Here is a 15,693-nt window from a genome sequence, read left to right on the forward strand (position 1 = left end):
GACTCGGAGTCTCCTCCACCCCGGCCAGGGATGGGCTCCCAGAGACGGCAGGAGACAGCCAGGGTCCCGGCCACCTGTGCTGAAGGACATCACAGGAGTGTGGGCAGGAGCCATTGGCCAGAGCATATTCAAGAGACAATTACAGATCATTGGAGAGCTTCTGCAAGCATGGGAGAAGAGGAAATATTGTATTCCTGAAGATCGGGGTGGGCAGGGCGGGAGGAGGCCCGCATCCTGGCTGGGGAGGTTGGTGAGCTGTCTTCCTTTTAACCTCCCTCCAGGGGACAAAAGGCACAGGCAGGAAGAATGGGAACCCGGGTCCTTTGATGAATAGCAAGTTACAGATCCACCTCTGGGCCGGGGCTCTCGCTCCCCCACTGACCCTTCCCTCAGCCACGGGGGACTGGGCTTCTGCTTAAGGAAAATGGGAAAAATGTCAGTTATTATGTTTGCGAACACAATCCTATCTTTCATTTTATTTTACAGCAATTTCCCCAAAGATCCACCACAGTATCCTATTGAACTATATTGACAAAATTGTAGCCGTGATAAAGAAAATGCTTTAAACTCAAAGCAAACCCATCGCAGGATCTCCACGCACTTTCTTTTATCGGATTGTATTATTTTTGCCAGGACAAAGCCCAAATTCCAAGATAGTTGTAGAGCTAATATGATAAAACTATTGTGGTGCAAATGAAGCCAGATCCTTTTGTGAGAGAATGTTCTAGAATTAATGCTGAATTAGTGGTTGCTTTTTGTCAGAAGTAAGTTTATTCTTAAACACCATCATTACACTTTGAATGGTTTCTCATTCAGAAAAATGGAAAATACTAAATAAGAACCATTCATTTGGCCAATATTATTAAGCTATTGGAAAAGGCTGTACTTTAAACAACACTTCAGAAACGAACCGATATTTCTTCTGTGGTTTTGAATGAAGATATTATTTGTGGCGTCTTCATCCATGGCGTTGTTGGTGGAGACAGTTATCCCAGTATAATATTTGACAGATTTTCATCTGAGTTAAAATTATGTGTCATGTTACAAAGTTTCCAGCATTTACTGGTCCCAGGCGTGTTTTCGATTTGAGACTGACAGGAGGTTGTCATGAGATTCGATAGCATGAAACACTTGGGGGCAGGTTTTCAGATCGGCTTTTCTGTTTTTATGAAACCTCTCACTGGCCTGGAGCTGAGCAGTCGTGGTGATTAGATTTCCTTTGAACTGTGTTCTTCTTGTCATTTTTGGAAATGACTGCGGAGTGGGGTTAAGATGTGGTGCCCATATGATAATCATTAAACCAGGAACAGACATAAACTGGGATTGTCCCAGGCAAAGCCGGATGGGCCCTCCCCTGGTTAAGGTGGTTCCTCTAAGTACCTTAGATGGAACCTTTGTTTCTCCCGGGTGCCACCCACCGGAGTCCCTCGTATATGCCGGAAAAATCAACCGTGTCCCCGTATCCTAGGTGACAGGGCTCTTCACGCGTCTCCCACCACGCCAGCCTGCCGTCCATCAGAGCTTAGAGCTCACCAAGTGTGGGAAACTGCCCGGTTCCAGCCGAGGAGGAGAAATCTTAACTAGATTTGGGGTGGAAACAGAAGAGTCCACTGTGATCTGTTCATTTGCCATCTGATTTTGGGGAACCTTCTGTCATCCTACCTGCTACGTAGTTATGACCTTGTAAATACTGGGAATCCCAAAAAATGTATACACACTTTGAATCGTTAATTCCAATGGGTTACATCTGAAAAGAAAGATCCATTGAGCTATCAGCTCTGAAAGGTGTACACATTCTTGGGGACACCCTATATTTTAAACACACTGTTTTAATAGTATAGTCATCTTCCATTGACACCACACCAGGTTGATTTCAATATTCAAGGAGCAGGTGACCTTCATGTCTCAGCATCTTCACGCCAATGGGCGTCTGCAGTGGGGCTCGCCGGCCACCAGTTAGGGACATGAGTGGGTTGATGGGGTCCAGTTTTCAGGCAGGGAAAGGGAGAGTGTAACCCCAGCCCTGGAATCTACATAAAATATGTAGCACAGTCATTAGCAGCAGGTTAACAAAATTTTAGGAAAGAGAAATTTTCTCTTTTCAGGGACTGTTGAAGAAGTCATCTCACACTTAAAAAAAAAAATCAAATTTAAAGATGGGGGCTTTCCCCTACATTTTCATCCAAAATGTTTATTTTGTTAAAGGATTATACAGGTATTAAACAGGTACCGAAGGCAGTTCATGATGCAAATTTAGGTCAATATATTTTGAATACCTCTTATATCCACACCTCAATCTGTAGCCTTACATGTGACTATGGACTTACAATTGGATTCATCTGTTAGGTTTTTGCACTATTACCTGTATCTGGTTTTTAAACCCATAATGCCTTTCTGCTATATTTGCTGCTATTTCCCCAGCCCCCAAGAGAGCGCCTCCCACAGGCAGCACTGGGTAGTTATTTGTCCAGTCAGTAAATACCTGGTGTCTCGGCGTTGCCTCGCCCACACGCACACACTCCCTCCACGTGTAGTCAAGGTCACACTCCAAAGTGATGGGCTTCCTCCCCTGTGGTCCTGAGTGGTTGCCCTAGTTGAGTTCCAGGGCGCTCTGTGTGAGACAGCTCTGGATGGACTACCAGTGGGACCCAGCCCTTCGCAGCGTCCCCGTGGGCTGGGTGGCTCAAGGAGCGAGGGTGTCCAGCCCAGCAACCTCCAGCCCCTTGACTGGGGTATTGTTCAGGCCCAGGTGTGGCGGAAAGGAATGGGGTTTCTGAGACGGAACCTCTCTTTCAAGTGGCCAGGCCTTCCGTTTGAGGCACCTGATACCTCGGTGCTGTCACTCACTGTTCTGGCTGTGGCATGCCACCCACCGTCAATAAAGGCTTGGGAACCACAGGGACCCCTTTCATTAGTCAAACCACCTGTCCCACGGTTTAGGAGAAGGTCATGAAATTACATAGATAGAGCAAGAACTTTTTTCAAGTATTATTTTAAATGTGCATGAGATATTATTTTTATGACTTTGCAAATAGCCTTTGATTTCATTTAAAAAAAAAACACAAAAAAAACAAAACACCGTTGACTTCCAACATAGCAAAAGATTACACATGATGCCTGAGGGAACTGGACATCTTTTTTAAAAGGAGATGTAATTTATCATTTTCCGATGGTAATCATGTATTCTCCAAAGTGCCCAAAACGGTGAGGATTATTGTTAATACAGACTTTTTTAAGCTGGCATTTACATAATGTTTTAAACCTCTAGGTCTTAAAGATACGCTTATGCATAGACTAGGTGTTTGTTTCCTCCGGCGTTCAAAGCTCCACCCAAATTCATGTTCTTTTCTTTGTGCTTCAGTCTGTCTCGGAGCATCCTTTACTGAAGGACCTTTTTACTGCGCACCTGTTCTTGGTGCTTGGTGCCTGCTGGACATGGCACACAGAGTAAATTAAAGATCAGAGAGGCCCCATCCCTCAGGGAAACACCCCAGAACCACATTACAGCACTCAGAGGGCTCGGTGTGTGCGGAGCTAAGAGGGCAGCCTCCTTGGCGCAGGGTCCGGCCGGGCATCACAGTGCAGGTCGCCAGGCCCGAACCTCATCGCCACTGAGGGGACCTGTGAGTTGGCTGTCATCTCACTGTCGTTTGTGCTGCTTTAATCACGGCACCTCTGAATCGCCCAAGATCCTCTCTAGTAGTTAAACTTTTTTCCTTAAAGTTATAATCTTCTGTATCAATAATGTGCATTTTTGTGTTGTAGTTCTGGGCTGTTTTAACTTTCTAGAGGATTACTATTCTAAAAAACTCAGCCACCCTTTGCTTTTGTGTTTTTATGGTTTTCAGGATGGAGGGGGTTAAAGCCTGCAGTGACCTGCCACCCTCACCCCATTTCCCCCTGCCCTCTGTGGTTCATTTTTGTCCCCAGCACTTATCATTTCTCCAGTGTGTGTAGGTGTGTGATTGAGAGAGTGTTGTGTGTGTGTGTGTGTGTGTGTGTGTGTGTGTGTGTGTGTGTCCGAGTATGGGGGTGCATATGTGTGTGTGTGTGTGTGTGTGTGTGTGTGTGTGTGTGTTGGGGGTGTGTGAGTATATGTGTGAGTATGTATGTGTGTGGGTGAGTGAGTTTGTGTGTGAGTATGTCTGTTGATGTCCCCTCATTAGGATGCAAGCCATTCAGTACAGCAACTGTGTTTTATTCACTTCTGTTGTTACAGCTCTGGAAGAGAGCCTGGCACTGGTTAGTGGGTCTGTCTGTCATTCATTTGTCTGTCAGTTGGCCTGGCACCACACTGAGGTCACAGTTGAAGGGCGGTGTGGCTCGGTGTGGATGGCCCTGGTCGATGGCCTGTGCACCCAGGGCAGGTTGCTGTTGGCTGAGATGGAGAGGAGAGCAGGTTTGGGTTGTGCAGGCCAAGCACCGGTGTTCAGGAGGACTCTACTGCCTATGAAGAAATTGATTTACAAGCAATCAGTCACCCAAAGCCCCGTGGCCAGGCTGGGATTTGGAAGTGCCCTTCGGATTCTCCAGCTGTGCTGGTTCCTTCTCCTGGAACCCATTGCATGGCTCTTCTTCCCTCCGTGCCACCTGATGTGGCCACGCTGAGGATGGAGCACTTCTGCATCAGGAGGCGGGCAGGGCGGGAGCTGGATTCACATCAGCCGCGGTCTCCAGGCTTCAGGAGCCTGGCGGTGTGGGTGCCTGGGCAGTGCTGGCGGGAGAGGCTCAGAACTCCCAGGAGCAGTGCACAGCGTGTTTCCAGAGCCCACAAATGCTCAGTTCCTGGGACCCATATCTTGAAAGCTGCCCTAACGTAGTAATTCCAGATATTAAAAATATACACAAAGGTATTGATTTAAGGCCAAAAATCAGAAATTCATCTAAGCAGTAGGGAAATAATTAAGCAAACAAAGGCACACTCTACTCAATATGATGTGAAAAAAAAAGGATGTTTTTATCTTTGACATTTTACCTTTGATCGGTGGGATGATATGTTAACTAAATGACCTCCTTTTTTGAGTCTGGGTTTTTGTTTGCCGCTTTCTTAAACCGGGGGACACCATCGCTCTCCTTTTCAAAGCACGTGATGTCAGTAGATTAAGGGCCAGAACGTGTCATGAGGAAGCAGCCTTGTGTTGGTGTTTCTGTCCCTGGAGCAGAATGAGCTGGCCGATCGTGTTCAGCACCGCGGACAGCGCCGTCCATGGCCTGCCCTGGCGGGAGCTCGCCTTCCCTGCCTCAGACAGGACAACCTGCGCAGCCGTTGTCATTTGACTCCTGTGACTTGTAATAGAAACAGCCAAGTTTCTGATGACTGGACATTTATGTTACCAAAGAGGGATCATACATTCAGTTAACTTCCCTATTTAGCTGAGTTTTCCTCAAGACACGCTTCGTCTTTCCCCAGCCTCGACGCAAAACAGAATCTTTTTGTCACTTGGCAGCCACGAGCACCAAACCTGAGAAATGGTTGTGGCTGATTATGTAAAAAGAGATGAGGCTGGGGAAACAGGAATCTCGTGAAATGATTTAAATTCCACCTAACTGTGCCGCTCAGAGCGCCCTTATGTGTCTCGGAGTACACCAGATGAATTTAAACAGTGTGCAGCTTGCATTCGGCTAGCATTCAACTAGAGAACAATTTCATTTTTGACCCTTAAGTATAAAATCTCACTTGCATTCTCTTATAGGTTTTTTTCTTGGCATGTTCCCACTCGGACTTCCTCAGGTTTCTGTCTCACCGGACGACTTTCTTTCTTTCATCCCTCCCCCAATCAAAGGACTGCATTTGGTGTGAGCTGGCCATCAAGCACAAGGAGGAACTAAAGGGTCTTGAGGACGTCTGTGTAGTGGGGAGAAGGGAGAGAGGAGGAGATGGTGGGTGCAGAGAAAACAGTGTGCACCAAGACGGGGAACATGGGCCTGTGCTCACTCCCCAGGAGAGGGGGATAGGGGGGTGGGGGAATGGGGCAGCTCCCACAGAAGGTCTGCAGCATAGAGCCAGATTTTAGCAGGTGCCCGGTGGCCTGGGCAGTCCCCTCTCAAACTCAGCTTTGGGGCTCGTCTTGCACCAGGCCTTCAGCTTTCACTTCTGAGTGTCCCCAAGCCCTTCCTGCTGCTCCATCCCCGCATCACACCAGACTGTCCAGTACTGTCTTCCTTATTGATTGCTTTTCAATGTTGAACGCAATGACCCCCTTTCTAGTGTTTTCCTTCAAAAAACAAAAAGAGCCTCATTGAGGTGAAACTCACATGACATACGCTTTGACTATTTCAGGTGTTCAATTCAGCAGTTTTTCGTATATTCACGGAGACATGCAGCCCTCACCATACTTTGGTCAGGTTTAGAACATGCTTACCGCCTCAGAAAGAAGCCCTGCACCCTAGTGAGCGATCGGAATCCGTGCCGGTTTCCTTGTAAGGCTTGGTAAACATAGGCAGTGAGTGAGGGCTGCATGTAAATGAAGATCAGGTTTCCTAAAATCCGGTCAGTGCTGCTCCATTGAGAGACATCCCGCTATAATTAGATCGGCCCAGGTAGGCACTGCTTCTCCCCGATTCTCTCTCCTTCCCCCCCCCCCCCCATTGTGTCCCTTTCCTCCCCACTTCTGTGACTCGATCGATCTAACCCTGTGTTGTCTCTTCCTTTCCCACAACACCTGTCATCTTCCTCGGCCCCCCATGGTGTCCCCGCTGCCCCTTGTTCTGACACCATGCACCTCTGTGCTCGCCGCGAGCGCCAAAGGGAACCGGACAATGTGCCTGGCTCTGAAACATCTTCAGAGATGGGGATTCAAGTCCGCCTCCTCCTGCTGAAAGCGCCGTCAAAAGGACTGCGAGAAGGGCGAGGTTTTGAACTTCACTTCACACTCACCTTTTAACAGAGGCCGGGGTGTTGTGATTTCCCCGATGGCAGAGGTGGCCTGTCCTTTATTTACCAGCCTGCACATCTCTCATCTTCAGAAGGAACAGAGCCCGCATTCAAGGTCCAGATTAGCTCCACACAGTGGGCCTTGTCTCAGAGGATGCACGTTTTAATTTGCCAGCCTACAGCGGCTTCATCTTGAATTTTTAGAAGGTCTTGCCTCTTCATCTTGAATTTTTAGAAGGCCTTAGCTCTCAACTGATCCCCTCCCCCACCCCAGCCCTGACAAATAGCCCTGAGTTTGATCATTTTGAATTATTTTATTACCCACCCCCAAAAGAGATTTTTGCTATTGTTTCAGAAACCACCAAATGAGTGAGGATATGCGTGAAAGCGAGAAAGAGTGAATGCACACACCTGTCTTTTCCCCCTTTTCTTTTTCATAAAGATGCCTGCTTCTTGGGACCCTACATTTAAAGCATTTCGTATCTTTAATCAGCTCATAGGAAATCCACCGTCGGCCCGCCCTCCGGCCCCCAGCAGCTCCTCCAGACAGTGTGGGTGGCTCCCTGGCGCAGATTCTTAGCCCCCCTCTCCAGCCAAGCCCACAGGGCCCAGGGGGCCCAGGGCTCCCTGAAATATAGACTCCCAAGTCTGGGGAGTGGCCACCTCTGACCTGGGTGGGGCCTGGGGACGGGTCGGGAGGGCCAGTGGCCGTGGTCACAGCACTCGCTGCGGTCATCACGGTGGTGGGGACGGTGCAGAAGGACGCCTCCCCCGCAGACGCCTTTTCAGACCCAGAGCAGCCGGCCGCAGGCGCACACCACGGAGCCGGTCTGTGGGAGCATCAGCCAGGACATCAAAAACCAATCCACTACACCTGGCGGTGCCGGCGATCGCCGAGGCGAGCTCCCCGCAACAGTTCATCAAAACCGGCCAGCTAATGATCGGCTGGGCAGATAATCAGAGGAGAGTTAATTGTAAGGTTCGACATGGCATCTTGTCAGCCGAGATAAGTTGTCACGTTTTCCACTTGAGCTGAAACTAAATGATTGTAAAATAAGTTATGAGTGTCCTTGGGCCTGTCTGCCGGAATGATAGCTAAGAATCCATTCCTGGCCCATCAGTCTCGGGCAGGCTGCTTGATATTTATGCGAACGGAGTGTTATTTTATCCCTGCAGTCATGCTTGTCAGCCTCCCGAGTGAGGAGTGGGCTGCCTCCCGGACTCATACTTCACGTGCCGCGGCTCGGAGAGGCTGCAGACTGCTGTCGTTACGGCTTGGATTATATATATTTTGGGGTGTGCGTTGAACATTGATGCCCGATTGGGAAGGAATAATGGCTGACGCCCATCGCACAGAATGGCAGTGGACGGCCTCTCCAGCTCGGGACCCTGTCAAAGCCGAGTTAGGTGTGGAGTGACGAGGTGCTTGCTTTTTTAATTTGGCGTGCCCTTTTTCCTCACCTCGCCCCTCCCACAGTCAGCGCGCCACCGTCGTCGCCTGTCCCGGTGCCCAGTCATGATACAAAGTAAAACACATTATTTGCAGGCCGTCAGGAGGCGCGGATGGCGTTGCCGGGGCTGCGGCTGGAGCTCATTTCCAGCGTCTGAGGCTGGGCTTTCGGCCTCTTCACTTTGAGGGATCCCTTGTCAGGCTGGGGGTCGTCGGGAAGGGAGAAGCACAGTGTGGAAGCCTCGTGCGTTTGGGTCGCTCCTATTTCAAAATGAGGAATGTTAGCTGCTCCTGGGAGCCAGGGCATTAATATCCCAGCACGGGCTCAGGCCCCGGTTAACTAGAAACAATGGCCGTCTCCGCATGAGCCCCAGGCCACAGTCCTTGCCACCCTCCTGCCTCGGCCTCCCTGACCTCTGCGTAATTTGCTTCCATGATCGCCTTCTCTGGGTCATGGTTGTAGTTGGCATCCTGGCCACAGCCAGCCCGCCTGGACCCGGCATGCCGAGCATCCTCTAGGTCAGTGGTTCTCAACCTTTTTAATGCCGCGACCCTTTAATACAGTTCCTCATGTTGTGGTGACCCCCAACCATAAAATTACTTTCATTGCTGTAATTTTGCTTCTGTTATGAATCGTAATGTAAATATCCGTGTTTTCCGATGGTCTTAGGCGACCTTGCTGGAGGTTCTCAACATGTGGGTAGCGACTGCTGTAGAACCTAAGACCACCGGAAAACACAGATATTTACATTATGATTCATAACAGCAGCCAACATGAGGAACTGTATTAAAGGGTCGCGGCATTAGGAAGGTTGAGAACCACTGCTCTAGGTGGACGAGTGGTTTGGTGGCAGCTGCCTCTCCTCACCCAGCCATCCACTCCGGCACTGTGCCCGCTCCCCTTAACCCGCCCACCATGGCTGCCCAGTTCGGAGTGGTCCCATGCTGCTTGCTGTTCTTCCTCCAGCAGCAAGCTGAGAATCCCATTTCCAGGGCCCGGGCCACAGGGCATAGTTCCAGGTGTATGGCAGTGATTTGATACATATAGCAAAGTGCTCCCCAGAGTAAATCTAGTTAGTTAACACCCATCACCACTATTACAGTGTGTTTTTTTCTTGTGATGAGAATTTTTAACATCTATTCTCTTAGCAACTTTCAAATCTCCATTACAGTATTACAAACTACATATTGCATCACATACAAAATTGTATTGTGTATGCCGTGATTACATGAACTGTACTGCAGTGCTTTTATAACTGGACGTTTGTACCTGTTGACCGCCTTCATGACCCTTCAGTACTGGGTGCTCTGGGCCTCCATCCAGCAATCTCATATATATTGTATAATATATTTCATATTCCAGTAGTAAATTGCTTGTGGGGCTTGATATGCTCTTGGAGGAACGAGGTTGGAAGTGCTGACGCTTGCTCTGTTTTGCCTTTCCGGTCCGACGCAGACACGGGGCTGGGCGACTCCGTGTGCTCCAGCCCAAGCATGTCCAGCACCACCAGCCCCAAGCTCGACCCGCCCCCTTCCCCCCACGCCAACAGAAAGAAGCACCGAAGGAAGAAAAGCACCAGCAACTTCAAAGCCGACGGCCTGTCAGGCACTGCTGAAGGTAAGGCCTCCCGGGATGGCAGAGTGAGTCTGCGACTCGGAAAGTCAACCTGTGCTTTCCAAACCTGTGCCGTCACCTGCCCTGAGAAGCAGGTGCGCAATAATGAGGTCCCTGCAGGTGCTTCCCCTTTACCAGGTGGCGCCAGAGGGCCCTGAGGACTCCTCATCCCTGGCTGAGGCGCAGGAGTATCCACCAAACGGTTGTCTTACTCCTGGCAGCTGTCGCCTCGTAGGTGTTAATGCTGGAGTCCCCGTCATGTGCCCGCCAGTTCTCTGGTCTTTGGGACCCTTGAGCCGAGTGTCCACTCCCACTGAGGGAGACGCGCCTCTCCTGATCAGGAATCTTCTCTCCTATTGGTCGGCTCCGTTCTGACGCTACCCCTCCCACCAGAGCCGTCCACACTGACGTGGCTCCTGGGATGCCCAGGGGTCGTGGCTTCTGTGGCAGCTCCTCTGGCTTGTCGAGTCCTCAGTTTTCACTCTGTGACGCCAGGTGCGATCTTCCTGCAGCGGCTCCTTCTGCTGGGTGTACAGGGTTTTCCCCCCAAATACAAGTGGGGATCCATACACACACATACATGCGTACACACATGCACTAACACACCGCATTAGAAGAGGTGGAATTAATGCAGTTTTCATAAGCAAGTTAAAGACATACCTCAAAGGAAAAATAAACTTCCAAGCATTGTTGGGTAACGTGACGTACTACTTGTGAGGCCCACCAGGGTTAAAGGGTCTGTTTGCAACAGGGTTCCACATGCCCAGGACTCCCGCTAGAACATAGGTGCTTTTACCTTCTCCACACCTCCCTCCCTTTTCCTACCCGGTTGGTTGTTCACCATGAGATGTGGCAGGAAGTGGCCCGTTCCCTCCTAATGCCCAGAAATGAGCCTGTAAACCCGCAGTGCACAGGTGAGCAAGGAGAGAAGAGTTCCTGCGTGTGCGCCGAACGGGATGTCTGCCACAGTTCTGCGAGTTGGGCCGTGGCATCGTCCCACGTATGAAGAGGAGACTGAGGTTCAGAGTGTCGAACAGCCTGCAGGGCTCTCATGGTGGCCCAGCAGGGGGGCATCTGAAAGCTCTACCTCCTCCCCAGGTTTCTTACCATTTTGCCTCCCATAGGCTTCCTGCTGACAAGTTTAGCCAATAAAATCTACTTTTCTCCTGGTATAATCAGGGAGGAAGATTCTGTTAGGTCAGCACTAGTGAAAAATAGTGATTATGGATAAAAGTGCCCCCCAGATGCCACTGTGCTTCCCTTTGGAAACGGATTTGGCCGCAGATGCTGAGAGGTGATGAGACTCCTGTAAACGACTGTCCGGCAAGGGCACCTGCCAAGCACATGGCCACACCCACCCTGACACAGGTGTGGGGTTGGTGAGGGGGGGAATCCGGAAGAAGCATGGCCTCTCACCTGAGGGGTGGCACCTGGGGGGAGAGGGAGATGGCTTCAGGGAAAGGCCTTGTCCAGTGGTCGGCAAACTCATTAGTCAACAGAGCCAAATATCAACAGTACAACGACTGAAATTTCTTTTGAGAGCCAAATTTTTTAAACTTAAACTTCTTCAAAATAGACTCGCCCAGGCCGTGGTATTTTGTGGAAGAGCCACACTCAAGGGGCCAAAGAGCCGCATGTGGCTCGCGAGCCGCAATTTGCCGACCACGGGCCTAGTCCCATTTCTCACATAAACTTCTTACTGTGTTGGTGGTGTGTTTCCAACCAGTGAGGTTTCTCAGAAGCACCACCCGGCAGATTGTGACTGTCAGTCCACCTGTAACTACATCCCACACCCTGACACTGATTATCCCACCCACCGCCGACCTTGTGAGCACCCTGGGGATGAGATACAGCCTTCACGTGAATTAGTAGCAGCTGCACACAACCAGCCGTTGGTGACTGAGGGAGTTGGAGAAGTGACCGTGGATGCCCATATTTCCAGCCCACTTCCCGAGTTCCTGGGGCTGCTGTGTGTGTTTCGAACAGTAACCTATGGCATGGCTGAGGTGGATCATCCACCCAAAAACAACTGTGACATAAACAGAAAGGCCCCCGGGCACCACAGAAATACCCAAGTTAAAACTCCCAGCAGTGCCTCAGGCCTGCGGTGAGGGATGGTCACACGTGTCCCAAAGTCCATCCCGTGATCCCAGGGGAAGCCGACCCCCTCTTTCTAGTTGAGACAGTGTTGTCTCAGCCACACCAGGGCCCTAACATCCTTCCCATAGGAAATACGACAGGGAGTTCTCTGTGAAAAGGAAATGTGTATTTGTTCCCTAGGAAGAGCTACCTACCAAACCATAAATGAGTCGTTTTTCTGAGACATATTATTTCCCCCAACACCTTAACATCTCTGAAGTCATAATGCACACTACAATTCGGGCCGTTTTTGATTCAATGATATTAACAGTCTCAACAACACTTAACTTCTTCAAGTGCATTGCATAGCCACGTACATGTCAGCATTGTGTTCTTGAAATTAAAGCCAGTTGTATATGCTTTTATTGTTAGAGGATACCATTTAATTTTAAGGAAATATTTCTGTTTCTCTTTTCTGTGGGCACTGTTACCACCTGTATTGTCTGTTGCCCATGCTTGTGCTGGAAACTCTCAATTGCAGATATAAAATGTTTTATAGAAGATGTCATAAAGTGGTTGAATTTTATGGGTTTTGACATACCCCTTCGGAACAAATGACTGCATTTAATTATCTTTAGAGTGTAAGAAAAATAAGGTTCCACTGACAGTCAACTGGCCCAGTCAGAGCTCCAGGGAACACGTGGCATCATTGAGGGGAGTGAACCACAGAAATGTCCACAGAGCCATGGGCATGCCGCAGGGGTGGTTACAACCCCAGGGGTGTAACAGGGAAAGGAGGGGGCAGAAACCGTGAAGACCTGTGGCCTTCAACCAGGGATATGTCCAACCCGTGATGACCCAGAGGGAGAGGAGGCCCAGGGAGGCACCCTGACCTCACTGCCCCTGTCTCCAGGCTCCTCCCCATCCTGCTCCTTGACCAAACCCAATTAGGAGCCAAAGGGCACGAGAATCCCTGGTGCAGGCCACACACATTTCTCTCCAGGGCAGAGAAGAAGAGAAGGGGGACCCACCACCAGCATCTGGGGAGGGCCCGGGTCCCCCACGTGCCTTGTGCAAATCCCTGGGGAAGCCATGCTGCTGACCCTGATGCTCATCTTTCATTCACAGCAGACCAGGCGCAGCGTGCTGGCCGCTGCCCCCGAGGGTGTGGCGGAGCTGGGTGCCCTTCCCCAGCCGGGCACACAGCCTTCCAGACCCAGCCGGGCGCAGAGGGCCCGGCACTAAGTGTGTCTCACGGTGGGGCGTGCACAGTCAGAGAGCCAGAGGATGGCCACTTTCTTCTACTTACAATTTTAAATGAATGGAATAAATCTGGTAAATACCAGGAGCAGAAACTACGACTGGAGAATTCCTTTACAAATAACTTGAGTCCAGCGTGGCGACTCGACAGGCTCATGCATATGATGAGTCATAGAGAAGACGTTTGCATGATCAAGCCCATCCCTGGGCTCATATGTAACCATTGGTGTCATTTCTGGAGTCAAGATGTAAAAGTAATTCAGCCCCCTCCGTGAGGAAGCGTGGGTGCAAGCGAGGGCCGTGGGCTCTGCTTTTTGTTGGTGACATTCGTCATTTAAACAGAAGTGACTCGGAAAGGTGGCTGGATGCCGGCTCTTCCAAGACTGAGACATGAGGCTGCTGCCTTTGGGCGGGTGAGGGGTGCTGGCCACGAAAGGCCCCACGTGTCCCCAGCTTACGCTGTCCTCACCGGGCATTGGGCCCCCCTCTGCCTGCTGGGAGTCTCCCCAACATTTAGATCTGTTCTTAGTCTCTGAAAGCATGAGTTTTTCAAAGACTGTGGTCCTTTTTGTAATATTATGCAACTTGGTGATGTTTTTATGCAGGAGAATTAGACTGGCCAGAATGTGGGACAAGGCATGAAAAATGTGAGGGTGGTATTAGCTTAAAAAAACAATCACCACCTCACACATCACCCGTTTCTACATTATCCCTATTTAATAGACCATTGGCAATATTGACTATTAAAATACCAGTGCTATTCTTGATTTTAAGTTGGATTTGGTTTGCTCAGAGTTATTCAATATAGTTAGGAAAATGTACGTTCAGATCTGGACACAGTCTCTATGGTGATGGCAGAGCATCAAAGCAAATGCAGGCGTTGGTGAGAAGGGTGCTGCTGAGTCTGGACCGGGGTCATGGAGGGGATCCTTGAAGGGACTTGAGGAAGGATGGGGGCATAGAGGCGGCTGGCTGGGTTCAAAGGATGGAAGGACAGTCCTGACTGTCCCAGATGGTCCCTGTGGGCCTTTTTGGGACCGATGGGGGCGGGGGGAGCCTCGAGGAGATGGACTTTGGTTCAGGTATTGAAAGGGAAGCTTTGTAAGAGCCAGGACTGCCCTGAGAGGCAGGGGGCCTTTCCCCTGCAGCGGGCGCACTCCTGGCCAGGCCACTGCCATGGAATTCGGGTTCCGGGAGGAGGATCGCACCAGGACCCCCGATTGTGGCGAGAACCAGGTTGAAGGTGTGTGCCGGCTGAGCTCTTGGCAGTGGGGTCCTGCGGACCTTTAACGACAGGCCATCGTAGGGCATCCTCTTTGAATAGCGATGTGTTCCGGCACCTTCTTATCCAGAGTCCAGTGGCGAGGTTATCGAAGCCAAAACAGAACAGCGGTCTTCACAGCCGCATTCTGTGGTCCCGGAGCTGGTGGCTCTTGTTCGTCTTATGACATTCATTCGAGTTTGCATCGCGCGTTAATTTCCCTGCTTTCCCAGTGAAGCGGCAGAAGTGGGGAGAGGTTAAGTGGCGTTCTTGTCCGGGGTCAGGTTGCTGGTAGGCGACCGAGCCGGCGCTGCATTCTCTGCCTCCGTCTCTCTCCACCAGGCAGGAAGCGCGTCTTTGAGGTGTGCGGAGCGGCTTTTGAATCTAGGAGTGGGGCCAACGGCGTGGCTTTCTTGATATTTCTCAGATTCCATGTAAAGACGCTGACTTTTATATGGCGCCTCACACCTAGACGTTGTGTAGCACAGATCTTTCTGTTCAAACGCAGGCCAGTCCGGGCTTACCCAGGCTTATTATGCATGAGGGTATGCAGAAATCCTGTTGTGGGGTTTTTTCCTCTTGGATTCCCGGTGTTGGTTCTAAAGGTCTCAGGGGGGACCTGATTTATCTTTCCCATCACCAGCCATCCCTGGCTTGTTCATCCTGGGTCTTTATGGAACCACTGTGTCCCGTGGGTCCTGGTGGGTGTTGAAATATTACCTTACAGAGGGGAAGTCACATCCTGGCCTCTGTCCCTCACGCCAGAACAGGAATTGCCCATCCCCAAGTCATCAGGTGAGGCCCCGAGCCTGTTTACAAATGTCGTTAACTCCAAGTGGCCGAGGTCAGCATGGACTGGGGTTTCCTTCCTGCGTTCAAAGGAGACCCTGATGTTGGGAGTCATTTTGTTCTTTAGTCAAATATCAAGCAGCCAGCACAGAGGAACCGAGGTGCGTTTGGCTCCAGGGGAGACACCAGAAATAAAGCCCAGCGCCTTTGAGAGGAGACTCACGGGACAGTGTGCCTGGGGTTTCAGGCAGAACATGGCAAGGCGTGGGTGGTCCGGGAGCCGGACAGGACCACGTTGGGCTGTGGAAGTGATGGGAAGCTAACCTTTCGTGGAACTTAATCTTATTTTCTGCAGATGGAGTGCA

At 50.5% G+C, this 15,693-nt stretch overlaps 1 protein-coding gene across 3 annotated transcripts in view; it reads left to right on the forward strand.

Annotated features, from left to right (window-relative positions):
• The window catches only part of AGAP1 (ArfGAP with GTPase domain, ankyrin repeat and PH domain 1), a 413,559-nt gene that overhangs the window by 305,849 nt on the left and 92,017 nt on the right, over nt 1–15,693 (forward strand). For all 3 annotated transcript variants that reach the window (XM_079783223.1, XM_079783222.1, XM_079783221.1), the window contains exon 13: nt 9,781–9,942. In XM_079783223.1, the coding sequence (XP_079639349.1) occupies nt 9,781–9,942 (162 nt within the window). The remainder of the gene's footprint in view (nt 1–9,780; nt 9,943–15,693) is intronic.

The sequence above is a fragment of the Cnephaeus nilssonii genome (assembly GCF_951640355.1).
Source record: "Cnephaeus nilssonii genome assembly, chromosome: 10".
In the NCBI taxonomy this organism is placed as follows: Eukaryota; Metazoa; Chordata; class Mammalia; order Chiroptera; family Vespertilionidae; genus Cnephaeus; species Cnephaeus nilssonii.